Raw genomic sequence first — 15,926 nt, forward strand, 5'->3', positions numbered from 1 at the left:
AGCTCATTAAAAGACACGGCCTCACATGCTACAACTACACTGACGACATACAAATAGCCTACAAAATACAAGACACACAAGAAGAAAACAACTCTGGAACGCTGCCTACAAGAACTCTACAGCTGGATGAACTCAAACAACCTCAAACTCAATCCAGGCAAAACAGAAATAATGGTCATACCCAAAAGCCGAGAAACAATCAATCAGCAACCCCAAAACTCAGCATATCTCTCACGTGAGACGCCGTACCAACTGGCTCTCCATAAACGACAGAATCAAGTTCAAATCACTTAACCTTACTCACAAATGTCTTTCCAATAAGGCTCAACTATTCCTCATTGATAGATTTACCAAACACACCTCAGAACGACCTATCAAAAAGGCGCAATCCAATAGCCTGAGAATTGACAACTTCAAACTCAAAAAAACAGATGGCTCTAGCTTTCCAGTCTTGGTCTTATGGAACTCTATCCAGAGCCACATCTCCCTTCCACTCCTTTAAGATTAATGTTAAGAGGCGGGTGCACTCCCGAGACCTGTGACCACATGTGCATGTATCCTTTACAAAATTCTGCATATTATATCAAAGTAAGAAAATGTAATTAATGTATCCAATGTAAATATGTAAATTTCTGCTACACATTTTATGCATATGTATTTTTGCCCTCGTCTTCTGTAACTATGAAAACTGTAATGCGCCCAGATGCCCACGGCTCAGTGACCTTTATAAATGAATAAATACAATACAATCACTACATCCCATGGCAGACGGAACTTGGTACAGTGCCAGCTCCATCAACAATAGTAAAGAACCTGAGAGTTTTGATGGACAACGAACTAACGCTAGAGCTACAAGTAAATGTAATAATCAAGAAATGCTTCTTCCTCCTACACGCAGTAAAAATGATCCTATCATTCCACTCTTTCACTCACAAAACGCTCACCATCATCACCCTCATCATGTCCAGAGTAGACTACACCAACAGCCTATTGCTAGGAATGGCACAACAACTGTCAAAAAAACCTCCAGAGTATCCAAAACGCTGCAGCCAGACTCGTGCTCAAAATACCATGAAGAGAAGGTTACAGTTGGTTGGAGTTATCTGGGTCGGGACTCCCAGTCTACCGCGCACCTGGTTTAAGGAATAATTGTATGTTAGCCCGCAGCCTGGCTCCTAGTTTGTCTGGGGACCAACTCCGGGGTTCCCAATGGCTGAATGAGTAGGTGGGGTGGCAAACCTGTGGATGATGTTGGGCGCTGGGAGGATTCAATAATCCAAGGATTTAGCTGATTTGCTAGTGGTTTAGGTTCATCATCAGGTCAGAAGAGTCATGTTGGTGTTAGTAAATTGTTGCTTTATTATTGTTTTCAACAAAACACCAGAGCAGTCTGAAAACATTAACGTTGCAGATAATGCCAGTTGTTCAACATAGGTGAGTGCACACAGCCGACACGCGTTTCGACCTAAGTCTTTTTCAGGGCTGTGAGTAGTGCATGTGGTTATGTGGTTTTAGGTTCAGTGAATGACAGTGACATTGTTGTGGACCACAGTTCGATTGGCAACAAATCAACATTAAAGCGCGATCATGAAAGGTCACATGATAATTATATGGTATGCAGGAAGCAATTTGAAAAGACAGGCAAAGGAGCATGGTTGGTTAGGTTATTAGGTGGTGATAGTGAGTGAGGGTGAGGTGGTTTACAGAAGGCAGGTAATGTATTACAATAATTCGTAATAATATTCAATTTAGTACATATTGATAATCAATTCAGAGGTAAGTAATCGTACAAAAAAAAACGAGCAATGTACCAAGGGAGAGAAAGGAAAGAGAACAGTTGGTCTGTTAGTGGGGGGAGCCATTAAAGAATATTGAGGCAATGTTTTGTTAGGATGGTTTCACCACAGTTCATAAAACACATTAGTGTCCTTGCCACGTGCTTTCCTTCACAGCATTCAAACACAAAGCAGTACTTCAATGTCTTCTTCCTGGTCCACAAACCTGCCAGAACTACCACCAATAATACCTTTCCTGGTATACTCACCTGCCAGGATAAAAAATACTCCTAACACTGCTACAAGTACTCTGTGTTGGTTCAAACTTTTAGTAAGGTCTTTGCCTTTCAACAAAATTGAGATTCACAACTTCTGTGAGGATTCAATACACATTTTGTTTGTTCTACTAATTTGCCACATGCAATACAGGTTATGTTCCTCTCCTCCTGGATACCTTTCACAAGCAGGGCTTCTCTGCTGCCTTTATTGATTTCCTACTTTCACACCAGGTAAGTGCTGACAATGTCTCTTTGTTATACTTGCCCTTCTTTGGCTTAGGCAATGCTTGTTGGTGCATGGCTCAACTATTGCCTCTTCTTCACTCTGGGAATTATGGTTACAATCTTTCTGCAATATTGTGCTCTCTTTACCTTGCCAATGTTAGTTTTATTTTTTCTAAAGTATTGCCCCCTCTTTACTTTGACAATGTGGGTTCCTATCTGGGTTCAATATTGCCCCCTCTTTTCTCTGTCAATGATCGTTGTAGCCTTTCTTTTCTTGCCTTTTTTCAAAGTGAGTATAACGCCAACATGACATTCTTGCATTAGTTCAGTATTCAAAATGTGTGTTAGTCAGCGGTCGACTTCGGTGCGTCCCGGATTTACCTAATAAAGGCCAACACACCAGTCTCCCGCTACGCATCGGCACGATCCGCAGCCACCGTTTCTTCTGTAGATTCCTGAACGTCTGACAGTTTTGTTTGTATTTCCGTGGCGCGCGCTGTTCGGGAAAGGAGCCAGTCTTGCTCTTTGTGCACTCAGGTACTCGCCAGACACTGGGATAAGACACAAAATAAGGAGCGCTTCTTTCTCCCACGGGACAGCTCATCAAAACACGGCTTCCTGCTGCGCAATCTCTGCACTTCAGGTTTTCAACTTAGAAGACCCTCTCAGGACCAACCTTGCTTCAAACACAGAAGCGGCGCCGGCGTCTTCGTTTCTCTGCTTCTGCAACTTTTCATTTAATTTAATTTCTTTTATTTTCACATTTGTATAGCACGCTTAGCCCAGAGGCATCAAAATTACATGGATATGATGGATTATACAGTTTAAAGAAAGGTAGGGACAATGTTAGTTCCGGACTTAGGTGTGGTTGCAAACTGGGTGAACAAGAGTGTCTCGAGCTGCTTGCGGAAAGCCCAGTAAGATTGTTCCGCTCTTAGTTCAAGAGGCAGAGTGTTCCATTTCTTCGCAGCAATGACAGGAAAACTCACATCACCTGCTCTTTGGAGCCTGAATCTTGGGACAGACAGGCAGTGAGTGTAGGGGGTACGAGCGGGTCTGATCGATTGGACTTTGGCGAGTTTACTTGAGATGTATTTTGGCAAGGTGCTCGTGTGACATTTGCGTGTGATGGCAAGGGGTTTAAATAAGATCTGCTCATGCATAGGAAGCCAGTGCGCTTTCCATCTGGCAATGGTGATGTGCTCACATCTCGGTATGTTGAGAGCAGCTCTGAGGGCAGGGTTTTGTATGACCTATAACTTGTTGATGTTGCGGACAGAGGATCCTGCAAACAGAACATTGCAGCAGTCCAGTCTAGATCCGATAAGTGCCCTGGCGATGGTTAAGCAGTTGTCGGGGGAGAGAAAGGGTCTGCAGGCATTAATCAGCATTGTGGTGTAGGCCGCTGAAGAAGAGATTGTGCTGGCTTGCCTGGATAGCGAGAGGGTAGAATCTAGGTAAACATGTAGTGTCTTGAGATCCCTAGAGACCAGGATGGAATGTCTGTCAATGACAAAGGATTTGAATGTAGCTTCCAGTTTGTTTAGAGAGGATTGAGATCCGATCAGAAGGATCTCTCTCTTTTCGCAATTGAGACATAACATGTGGAAGGCCATCCAGGTTTCAATAGTTTGGTAGACTCGTGTCTGTAGCACAGTTGCCTGATAATGGGAGAAGGAGCGGACTGTTGTCAGCATAGTTAGTGTAAGAAATTCTCTGTGCATCTAGGAGGTCGAAGAGTGACTTGGTGAAGATGTTGTACAGCGTAGGTGATATGCAGGAACCTTGGGGGACCCGCAGGTTACAGGGGCGGGTAATGCTGCGGCAATTGTTGAGAAAACGCTCATCGTCTGTTCAATAGGAAAGAGGTGATCCATGCTATGGCCTCAGGTGAGAAGTGAGCTGCAGAGTGTAGTTGGCGGCAAAGGATTTGGGGGTCCACGAGGTCAAAGGCCGCCGAGATGTCGAGAAGGAGGAGGGCGGCTACCCTGCATGTGTCTTTGATTTCTTCTAACAGTTTTTTTTCGGTCCAGTGATGCTGTTTTAGTGCCATGGCCTGGGCGGACACCTGATTGGTGCAGGCCGAGGAGGTTTTTAGTTTCAAGGTGTGATTGAATCTGAAGATAATCTGCGCGGTCGAGGATCTTAAGAAGGAAGGGGAGTGTAGAGATGGGACAGTAGTTGGTTGAGGTGGTCAGGTCAAGAGTGTTTTTTTTTTTTACAGTGGCAAATTCCAGGCTTCTTTTAGGTTGGTTGGTACCCCACCAGATGTGAACGAGGAGTTGATTAGGTGGGCAATGAACAATGTGCAATCTGCACAATCCTTAATGACGGGGGCAGGGCAGACATCCCCTTGACAGCGGGAGGGTTTGAGGCCGGTGATAATCTGAGTTACTTCTTTTTCAGTGACTGGCTTAAAGCTGAGTAGGTTGAGGTTTTGTAGTAAGTCACTAAGAGCAGGGGAACGGTTAAGGGGGAGTCATTGTTCAGTGCACTCTTTTTTAGCAGTATTTTCTTCTGGAGCATGGTGATTTTGTCTAACAGAGAATTTTGTATGTCAGTGCACCAGGTGCTATTTTTTAAGCAGGTGGTACAGGCGGTTTTTAAGCAGGTGGTACAGGCGGTTCTCACTTTTGCAATATAGCAAAAAGCTCTCGGAAGCTAGAGTTGGCCTTGGCAATCCTTACATTAAAGGTAGACCTTTTTGCACAGAGTATGAATTGTTTGTATGTCTTTGCTATGGAGGAGAAGCTTTTTTGGGGATTCAAAGGGCTTTTTCATCCAGATGGCTTCTGCTTCTCGTTCTTTTACCACTGAGCACTTTGAGATCAGTGGAAGTTTGCGCATGGTTTCCACAATGACACTTGCCTGCAGGAACACAAATACAAGGGTTCTGAAAAGTAAGGAACTATTTACTAGAAATTGTTCCAGGACTAAGCTGAAGAACCACATTTTTAAGTAAGTCAATAACGAAAAAAAAAAAAAAACAGCACTGATTTCCTAAATGTGAAATTATATGCATCAATTGTATCCTTACCAAGTTCAGTAACTTGCCGATCAAAGGGACACCGGATTGCCCGGCCATGAAGAGGGAGGCGTGTAAGGCAATCATGGCAGACTGTGTGCCCACACAAGAGAAGGCGGGGAACTTTGTCACCTTGCAAGGAGAAGACATCTTCACATACTCCACACTCAAGAACCTAGAGGCAAAAGGAAAGCAGGATCATGGTAAAATGCATGTGCCAACAACTATTTCAAAAAGGGCAAAAACAGTAAAACAGGTTTTTGTCAAATCTGTACTCCGCGTGCCTTATCTCTATTTAAATAAAAAAGCACCACTTTCTTCACATTAAAAGGCCTCTTATTTGAGGTCTTATTGTACGGAGTGAATTGGGATCATTCCAGGAGGTCTCCGGATTCTCAACTATCTACGGCAAATCAAAGGAATTGATAGTGTTGGAGAATCTCCAGGAGGTTTTGAGGGCGTTGAGAGGGGCGGGGGATATTCACAAGGGGAAACAAAGTATAGAATACCTTGGGATTACAATTCCGACAAACCCACATAAGAATTACCAGAAGCTGATCAATGACCTGTCCGCAGATCAGAAATACTGGTCTCACCAATAAGTATCATGGATGGGAAGAGTCATAGCTTGGAAAATGAATGCTATAAATAACCAATTACAATAGCTTGGAAAATGAATGCTCTCCCTAGACTGCTTTACGTTTTTCATAGCCTCCCCCCTGCAGGGTCCATGAGGGAGTATACATGTATCTGGAGGTGTGGGGGCAAGAGCCAGAGTTGCAAAGAAGATTATGGTGAAGAACTGCCTGGCAGGCAGGGTGGGGTTCCTGAACATTGTACAATACTTAATGGCTAGACAAGCAGCGCATGTGTTTGACTTAGTGCACCCAAGAGGGAAGATAAAGAGTCTGGACCTAGAACAACAAGCTACAACCATTTCCCTTTCTTATGCAAATAAGCTAAAATGGGAGGGGGTATGCTGCACGTCTATTCAATCCTCACTGTCCCAATGGGACAGGCTGAGCTGGAAATGGGGAGTGCTCCCGGCGTTCTGCCTATACTCCTCCATCCCTGACAACGCAGACCTTTCTCTGGATCAAAAGGGAGAAGACTTAACACTGTTGGAAAGGCTGAGAGAATGGGAGGCTCTCTAAATGGCATCATTTAGCCGATGGCGTCGACACAGAGGAGGATTCCCAATAAACAAAGAAATGGGAGGAGACATTAGGTATGACAATTAGGTCAGACACTTGGCGTAGGCTGTGGGCTAGGGCCTCAAAAGCTTCTAAATGTACAACAATCAAGGAATGCGCACATAAAATATACCTACAATGGTAGTGTTATCCTCAGAGGCTACATCGTGTGGTGAAGCTTGGGCACATGTGGTGGACCTTTTCATGCATACCTGGAAAAAGACACAATCTAAAATTAAGGCTATAATGCCATGGTCCTCTCACTGGACCCACTAATTCTAGTTTTGGGAGAAACGGGTAAGGGGCGTCAATACTCAATGTCAGGCACCATGACCAAACTTCTGAGGCAGTTTCTGATGGTGGCTAGACTGACCTTCACCCAGCAATGGAAGGATCAGGACGGTGGCCAGATCGCAATGTGGTGGAGAAAAATCTGGGGAAACCGGGCTCTATTGAAATTGACTGCAGTACTCAAAAGGAGGCTACGGAAAAGCATTTCACAGGATCTGGAGACCGTTCATAGGCTTCATGGACAACATGTTTCAGCTCTATTCAATATTCTGGTGCCTTCCTGAGGGTACCAATATTCCTGTGGTATGTGTAGCAGGTCTTACTTGGCTCGGTTTGTGGGAAACCGTATCCAGTACACAATTATCACCTATCTTGTACCTGGCTTGGTCTGAAAACAGTACAGTGCCATCCTTTTGCTGAACAAGGATGCATATAGCCAGGTCTAGATTTCCAGCCACTGGAAACTAATACAGTGCACCATTCATTTGTCTAAACTGTTTCTCCAAATTCTAGAATTAAAATGTTGTCTCCTAACCTGAAAACAGCAGTCTGCCAGCTACCATATGTGCAATTCACCCTTTCCCCTCCCCCACTGGTTCAACAGGATGTTAACTAGGTTGCACTGGAGGATAGGAGCCTCCTACACATCACAAAAAATGCCTCAATTCCATTATGCAGCTCCCTCACACTCACTGAACAAGAAGTCCTACCCACTGACCATGGAGTACTCCAACACATTTAGGGAACCCCAAAACACAATCACAAGCGTGTACTCCCTAGCAATCAGAAGCATTCCTGCACACTAACTAGTGGGGGTACTCCTTCCCAGCTTCAATAAGCGAAACACATTCACTCACAGGGGAGCAATCTGGCGGCCCACCTAGGCCTTAAATGCACAGCACAGGAATGTACAATGTGGTTGGACTGCTACATAAACGCACATAACAATGTAAACAAATGTGAAAGAAAATGTCTATCTTTGGGAGGCTGAAAAACACTAACATGCCTTAAATGTAACATTTTAGGATGTAAAAAGAAGAACGAGAGATCAGTTTAAACAGGTTTGGCATGCACATAATCTCAGTCTCCAAAGCAATGTACAACATAATTTCCACCATCATTCTACTGCAACACGGTGGCGGCAGTAGACTGGATATAAACATTTTGTTTCACAAAGGACAACACTTGAAGTACAGGACCCATTTGGGCAACTTCAGCTCTTCCACCAACACTAGGAGAGAAATTGAACACACTCCCCTTCCAACAGGAAATGGTCACGTGAGCAATATTTTGGGATACATTTATAAACATACAAGTTAGCTAGGAGTAAATTACTTTGCCAGATCATGTATACTGCCCACAAAGAGAAATTGCAATGGACTAAATAATCGAGTAAAGAGTTTTTTCCTTTTTTTAATCTTTGCATGTGTACTTAAACACGGCTAGGCCACTGTGACCAGTTTTTATTATGCCTAGTTATCATATTACAATCTGTTTCCAGCAATACCACTTGGCAAGTCATTACCAGTTCACATTTTGTGTAGTTAACACATCAATGACTGTGTACAGCAAATCAACTTACCACACTCCTTACCAGTTTACATCCTGTACAGTTATCAAATTACATTCTGCCAAATTAGCAGATCAATGCAAGTTTCCTGTATGACAAGTTAGCACATCATGGCAGATATTCTAGTACACCCACTTAGCACATTCTTTCTACTTAACATTATGGCAATTTTGAACACATATATTTCTAGTTTCCTAGTAGTCCCCTGCAGAGGTACAAGGATGAACAGAGGTGAAAGCGCATTATCAGCCCTCACACTTCTACAGCCCAATGAAAAGGTAAAACAGGCGCAGCTAAAAGATATGCCACCTTCGCATTTTGTGCTAATGTGGGTACAGTGAAGGCTATACTCTTAAGAGAGGTGTGAATGTGACTCAGTAGCAATCCAAAGAGTGAAGTATAACATTCCAAAATAAATATATATATATATATATAGTAATTAAAAACACTCCATATGCAATAATAACTAAATAGAAAACCGACAAGGGGAGAACTGCAATAAAAAACACAATGTACAAAAAGGACACGTTCCTGAATTGCAAAAAGGGATTCATGTGATCTAGCCAGTCTGCAGGGCTCAAAATGGACCATCAGGGCAGTTTTCAGGCACTAATACCTTGGCAGTGTCTTGCTCGACAACAGAAAACCAGGCTCCTTAGCGCTTTTTGGTGTTCGGATTTGGTTCGAAAATGCAACAGTCATGGTGGTCCAATGGCAAGCAGATGTTGAGGCAGGGTGGAACTGAAGGATGAGGTTCAAAGCAGAATTATGCTTTGCGGATTGTGGATGCCACCAGATACAGTTTGAAGGTAGAGGTTCGGTGGCGGATGTGCTGATAACGGAATGCGTAGGTGAGCTGGTTCGATGCATTGCTCAATGGGTGCGGTTCGGAGAAAATGGCAAGGTCAAATCAAACGTCGACTGTATTGCAATGAAGGGACAGGTGGTCCGAACAGTGGGTCAAGTGATGCAAGTGCTGAAATGCTTCTTGGTTCGAACCCAGGCAATGGCACACTTTAGCTGGCATGGTGCATTGGCGAACTGGTTTCAACGGGCAGAACTGTGGTTTGAAAGTCTGAGTGCCAAAGGCTGTGGGCTCGTTACGTGGCTCTCAAACCCTCCGCCCGAACCAACAGCAGCCTCATTGGTTGCCGAACTAGAGTGCAGCACAGCGGGGGATTGAAAATTGCATGCCTGCGGAACGTGGATGGACGACGGATATCCCTGGCATCTCTCAAGGGAAAAGAAGAGACGGCCTGACAAAACGGGCTGTGTGGAACAATGAAGTGCCATGAAAGATCCTGGTGTGCTGGAACTGCCCAGCTAGGTCCTTGGTAGGTGGCATTCCCAGATGACAGTAGCTAGAGAAGGGTAGGCTATTTACCAGCTAAGGTGGGTTGCATCCTCTCCCAGGTCCCCGTGCATCACTTGGGACCAGGCACAGTACGGACGGTCTCCCTACACTGACCCAGTGTCTCAGCACAGCAAATCTTCAGGAAGGTAGCACAGCTGTGCCCAACTCTGCTGAGATTGAGTGCACTCTAACCTGTGAATTGTAAGGGGTGCACTGATCCTTCATGACTACTCTTAAGACCCTGGGTAGATGCAGATCGATTACCTGCCTCTGGTCTCCTGCACTAGCCAGGGGGCAGGGGGAAGGAGAGCAGAAAAGGGAAGGGGTGAAAACTGCAGAACCCACTACAAAAGGAGCCCGATTTATTATACTTCTCTAAAAAAAAGAGCTACTGGAGTATATGGCGCCCCTCAAGGAAGACACCTCAGAAACAGTCACGAACGAGAGAGGTGGGGTGTGGGGGAGGGAGGGGCACCAAAGAGATTAGGAAAAGACCCTGGTAGATCTCTACAGGGACATGAAGAAAATCACTACAAGAGCAGACGATACAGAGGAGGTCATATACTCTTTGCAAGAGGACATTATACACATCTAGGGTGAAACGGCTGGGGAAAAGCAGGATATTAGCCAACTCTATGACAACGGAAGATCTTGAAAACAGGCATCGTAGGGAGTACCTCAGAATAAGAGGCCCAGAAGAAAATGGAGAGGACTCCAACCTAAGGACATGGGTCTTCCGATTCTTTGAAGAGTCGTTCCCAGCGATTGCTGTGGCAGGGACATGGTTGGATCGTGTTCACAGGGTCGGACCCCTACGCAAGGGACCTGGAGCTCAACCAAGAGAGATAATCATGAAATTTCATGCCTTCACAGTCAAAGAAAAGATATTGCGGGCCTTCAAGTTAATGGGGGAAATCATCTCTAGGAATCAGAAGCTTCTGGTATACCAGGACCGTGCAGACCCAACCCTCCAAAAGAGACAATATTTGCGGGGAAGCTACAAAAGGAGCAGTTTGAATACAGATGGACTGTCCCGTTCCGTAATGGCGGTGCACAGCTCCAGTAGAGGCGGAAAAAATCCTTTGAATCTCTGTGGGCTTGTCGCACAAGGAGAACAGTGATAGAAGCTGGAGGAAGGTGCCATATGTGGGGTGGTTCCAAGAGAGGAGATCCAATCAAGGCAATGAGTCCTGAAAGAAGCCAAGGACTAAAGTGTTTATCTCTCTCCTTTACACGTTGAGAGTCCACCCAGTCGACAGCCGGAGAGGCTGTGCGGGTAATGGGGGGTGGGGGTGTTCTAGCCTTGGTTTGGTGCAGCAGGCCTTTCCTACAGGTGGGACCCATATTCCTTCCCTGTTGGGCAGCTATGACTGCCATTATACGTCACTGTATGTGGAACACTTCCTTTGTTAAACATTGAGTTAAGTTATTTGTTTGTCTGAAACACAGATGTGGTCATATTTGTTTTGGTTCCAATGGGTGGGGGTAGATGGGAGCAGGGGGCTGGATTCAATTAGGACCGAGCCAAGAGGGTTGGTTTCCATCAGTAATATGGAGCCGACACGTATGACATATATTGTGCGTGGCCTAAACTCCTCAAAGAAGCGTACCATTATGTTGCAAACGCTAAGGTGGGTAACAGATAAGACAAAGCCTTCGTTCAGGGGCCCCACCTGAGAGCGGTGGACAGCAAAAGGCTGCTACTAACCTCTTTCTGCATCAGTTCCTCTCTGCCTTTCGCGCAAAGAGAAGAGGTGTGGGAATTCTGATAGGAGAGATGATTAAATTCCAACTAATAGAGTGCAAGGCAGATAGGGAGGGTAGAAACCTATTTGCACAGGGGTAGGTGGGAGGGGTGGAGGTGACAGTGTTAATTTATGTTCCAAATGTGGGGCACAATGATTTCCTAAGAGCACTGTTGGGAGAATTGCAAAGGGCCACATTATAATTGCGGGGATTTCAATCTTCCTATGGATGCAAACTGGGGTGTTACAAAGGGGGTCATACTGGGGGCAAGTAGACTTTCGGAAGATCTTATAAGGCAGCTGGAGGACTCCAACCTGGTGGATGTCTGAAGGCACGTCCATCCTTTTACGAAGGACTACACCTTTTTCTGCCACTCGACTCGGCTATATTCTAGAATAGACTACTTCTGGGTCAATAACGCAATCGTCCAGAGCATGGGTGAGGTCGAGGTAGGGAACATAGATTTCTCAAACCATGCTCTGGTGCAGAGGTCAATCAATCTCTGGCCCCTGAACCTATGTCTAGGCAGTGGAAACTGAACCCAGCATTGCCGAGGGATCCAACTATGAGCAATGAGATGGAGAATGCCATTTGGGGCTTTTTTCATCATAACCTTGTGGGACAAGTGGACGAAACGATAAGGTGGGATGCATTGACGGCATACATAAGGGGAATATTGATCTCCAAAGCCGCCGTGCTTAACCAGCTAAGGCGGGAGCAAGGCCTGGCACTTCCCAGTGAATTGTAGGTCAGAAGACAAAAAGTCAGGGAAACAGGTTCCAGGAAATCTTTGTGCACCTTACAAAATGTGGGCAGGCCGGGCCCCCCATAAATGCCAAAAGGATAGTAAATCCAAATGGCTATGTACAATCGTGTGCCGTCACCGCACTCTACTCCCATTATAGTAGTCCCCTGGGTTCCACCACCTGCTCCCATCACAGTCTCTGGGCTCCCTCATCCCCACCCCACCACAGACTCTGGGCTCTCCCCAACCTGCTCCCACCACTATCCCATGGCTCCCCCATCCTGTTCCTATTTCAGTCCCTGAGCTCCCCCACCCCTCTCCCAGCACAGTCCCCAGGTCCCCACAGCGCCCAACACACATACACAATTAAAGTGATTAGGTGTGTATGCAAGGCACTGAGCGGCCCAGGGGGAAAGCATTGTATTTTTTACTGGACATCTATGATAGATGTCCAGTTAAAAAATAACCATCCCTGTCCCCTATGCTCCACAGCACCTCAGAAGGAGAGCTTATTTTGGCAGGTGGGTATGGGGCTTGTGCAACAAAAGCATTTTTATAATACCTTTGTTGTACAGCCCTCCTCCCCCTTTCCAAAATGAGCTCCACAGGGGGTGGGTCTTCCCCCTCTTTCCCTCTTCCTCTCTCTCTCTGTCTCCCCCTCCTTCTTCCCCTCTCTTCCTATCTCCCTCTCCTGCACCCCCCCTACCCTGGTGCTGAATTTTCCTCCCCTGCGCTACAGCTCCTGCATCATGAACAGGAATCAGGAAGCAATAGCTTCCTGGTTCCTGCACATGTGTGCAGGGCCTGAGCATGGGTGCTAAAACTCCCCGCTCCAGCCTGCTGTATGTATGTATGTATGTGCAAGGGTGTGCAGGAGCTCCCCTCGCACATACAGACAAGTAGTTCCCCAGCCAGCATTTCTAACGCGCTATGCAAGGCTGGGGAAGCAAAACGCCCCCAGACTTGCATGGCTCATTGAGAATGTGCGGCTGGGGAACTGAACTGTCAAAGGGAAACAAAGTTTCTGCCAGCCAGGAGCGCTCCCTAAGCTTGAAAAAGCAGCGGAGGGAGCGCTCAGTGTTTCACTGGGCTCGCTCCTCCAAAATGCTGAGGGGGACACTGGGTTGACACCCTCTCGCCCATTATGGACGAGCCGGCCCTGCCCAGGGCTTCCATCTGCCCCGATTTTTCTTTGCTCCCTTTTTTGCCATTTCTGTCTGTGGTCTCGCACCCCTTCTCCCCCGCCCCCGGGAACGAGGCCGCCCCACAATTTGAATATCACTGCACTAGAGCCTTCTAAGGCCCAAATCACACTGATTCGAATGAGGAAACAGTACTTTGAAGAGGGCAATGGAGCAGGGACAATTTTGACCTGGAGACTTAAACAAAGGAGTAGGACAAAGCAAATTGCAGGGATTCAAGGGGATGGGGGGGGGGCATTCCACAAGCAAAAAGGGCATACTAGGGGAATTCGATAAATACTATAAAAATCATACCACTGAACAACCACAGCCTTCTAAAACATGCAATTTCTTGGATAAATGCCCCATATCCCTCCTGGCGAGGGAGCAACAAGATCTGCTGAAAGTGGAGACTACAAAGGAGGAAATCCTTTTCCTCATTAAAGAAGGATAATGCCCCAGGCTTAGATGGCCTTACAGTGGTCTTCTTTAAGCAGTTTGTAAATTGTTTGATGACACCACTTCATAGCCTGTTTAATGAGATTCTATCTGGGGAGGGTAGGGTGTGGAACCATGAGCGAGACCAAGATATCTAATACCCATGGCTGGGAAGAATCCCACTCTGTGTGCATCGTCCCATTGCAGTCTAGAACACAGATGTGAAAATGTTTGCTAAGATACTAGCGAGCGGACTAGGCAAAGGTGCTACCCTGTCTGATAGCTCGGGGGGGGGGGAGTGGGAGGGAAGAGAGTGTCGCAGGCCGGCTTTGTGAGGGGAGGCTGGGCTTAGACCATGTTAGGAAGATTATAGGCCGCCCAGGCATAGCCCAGAACACACATATCCTTACTTTGTTTTTGGGTCTGGATGCCAAAAAGGCATTCAACTGTGTCGAATGGTGAGAGGGCGCTAGAGGGCCAACCAAGATGGCGACTCCCCTGTGAGCTCCCTGGAGGTTCCTTCCTAAATCCTGTATAATCGTCACAAATCTGATGTGAGCTTAGCCTGGTACACAGGCGCGAAGCCTCAACAACCAAAGCAACTGCGGTGCCTGAAACACAGGTGAAAACTGACTCAGGGGCCCTGGGGCACCACAGCAAAGAAGGCTGTCAGGTTCAGACCGCGTTTCTAAAGCGCAGGGCCTGAATGGTCCAAGGTCGCAGGGCGGCACCCCAGCGAGTCCCTGCCCACCAGTGTACAGCATATTCATCCCAGAGACTGCCGTGGGTCCACTGCGTCGGCAGAGCAGAAGAGGAGAGGCAAGCGAGGACCGCATCTCAACAGCGGTAACAGCTGGAGAGAGCAGAAGACGCCGCGGAGCAGGAGAGGCGAGGCAAGCGGTGGCCGCGTCTCCACACGATACCAGCCGGAGAAAGCGGAAGACGCCTGGGCATACCAGCACACAGTCGGGTGAGGCGGAGCATCGACCCGGCCCACAACGTCGGTCCCAGCCTGGGGCCACACCAGAGAGGTGAGCGGTGCGACCGCAGAGCGTGGAGAGGCAAGATCGAGGCACCGGAGGCGGGGAGAGCACGCTCAGCAGGCCGAGGAGGACCTGCGGGAAAGAAACAAATCTGGGCGGCCTCCTCGCAGTGTCCTGCCCCACCCTCCCCCGTACCCCGGCTGTAAAAATTCAGAGCCCGGGGGAGGGGAGCACCGCAATATACGGCTACAAGCTCAGCGAGGGAGCCCTAATCGTGAGCCGTGAGCCGCAACCCGGCCGGCCCTTAGCCGCACCATAATAAAGATCTGAACTGATACAGCCGATTGCTACAGGGCCTCCCTCCCCAGATGATAATTATTTCCATAAACGTATTCCTGTGCCTGAGCGGGCAGTGCAAAACACGAGCACCGACCGCAAATTAACGCTCATCCCAGCAAGCACGGAGGACCAGACAGGGTACTGGACCCCCCACCCGGTTCACCGCTGACCCGCGAGCCACACAACAGAGCAGCCTGAAGTGACGGTGAAACCTGCAGTGGAGGAACAGAGTAGCAACAGGACCGTCGAGATGGAGGAACCTTTTGCACGATCACAGCATACTGCATCGACACATCTTAAACAATACCTCTCAGGGACAGCGTTCATTCAATACACAACCCTGAGCCTCCCGTATAACGCCAGTTGAAAGCCCAATCCTGATGACACAGGTGGACAACACCACAAGACAATCACCTCTCTCCACCAAATAGTAGCCCGGGCAAGCGGCCCACGCAGCTAAACACGGACTCTGCAGTGCCATTGTCTCTGGGGAGCCACTGAGAAACACCAGGCGATGCACTCATCCCAGGCCTCTTCCAGAGCAAGGTCTGCCAGTGCAAGCACCCCAGTATTGGAACACTGCGGTCGCCAGCACCCACCCAAATTGTGAGGTGCTTCAACACAGCAGCATAATGGGTAAAACCGACAAGTCACAGCGAAAGCTTAACTTTGAAGCAGGACCTGCCGCTAAAACCTCAAGACCAGAGGGTCTGCGGAATCCCCTCAAAATCCTCTAAGCCTTGAAGAGAAGCAGCCTCAACAAATGGATATCCGAGAGATCCT

At 47.2% G+C, this 15,926-nt stretch overlaps 1 protein-coding gene across 1 annotated transcript in view; it reads right to left on the bottom strand.

The window, feature by feature from the left end:
• TRIM23 (tripartite motif containing 23) overlaps positions 1 to 15,926 on the bottom strand; it is a 742,058-nt gene that overhangs the window by 635,270 nt on the left and 90,862 nt on the right. Inside the window, exon 2 of the mRNA XM_069627357.1 lies at positions 5,316 to 5,478. Within this exon, the coding sequence (XP_069483458.1) occupies positions 5,316 to 5,478 (163 nt within the window). The remainder of the gene's footprint in view (positions 1 to 5,315; positions 5,479 to 15,926) is intronic.

Source organism: Ambystoma mexicanum, chromosome 6p (assembly GCF_040938575.1).
Source record: "Ambystoma mexicanum isolate Mex_15411 chromosome 6p, UKY_AmexF1_1, whole genome shotgun sequence".
NCBI lineage: Eukaryota > Metazoa > Chordata > Amphibia > Caudata > Ambystomatidae > Ambystoma > Ambystoma mexicanum.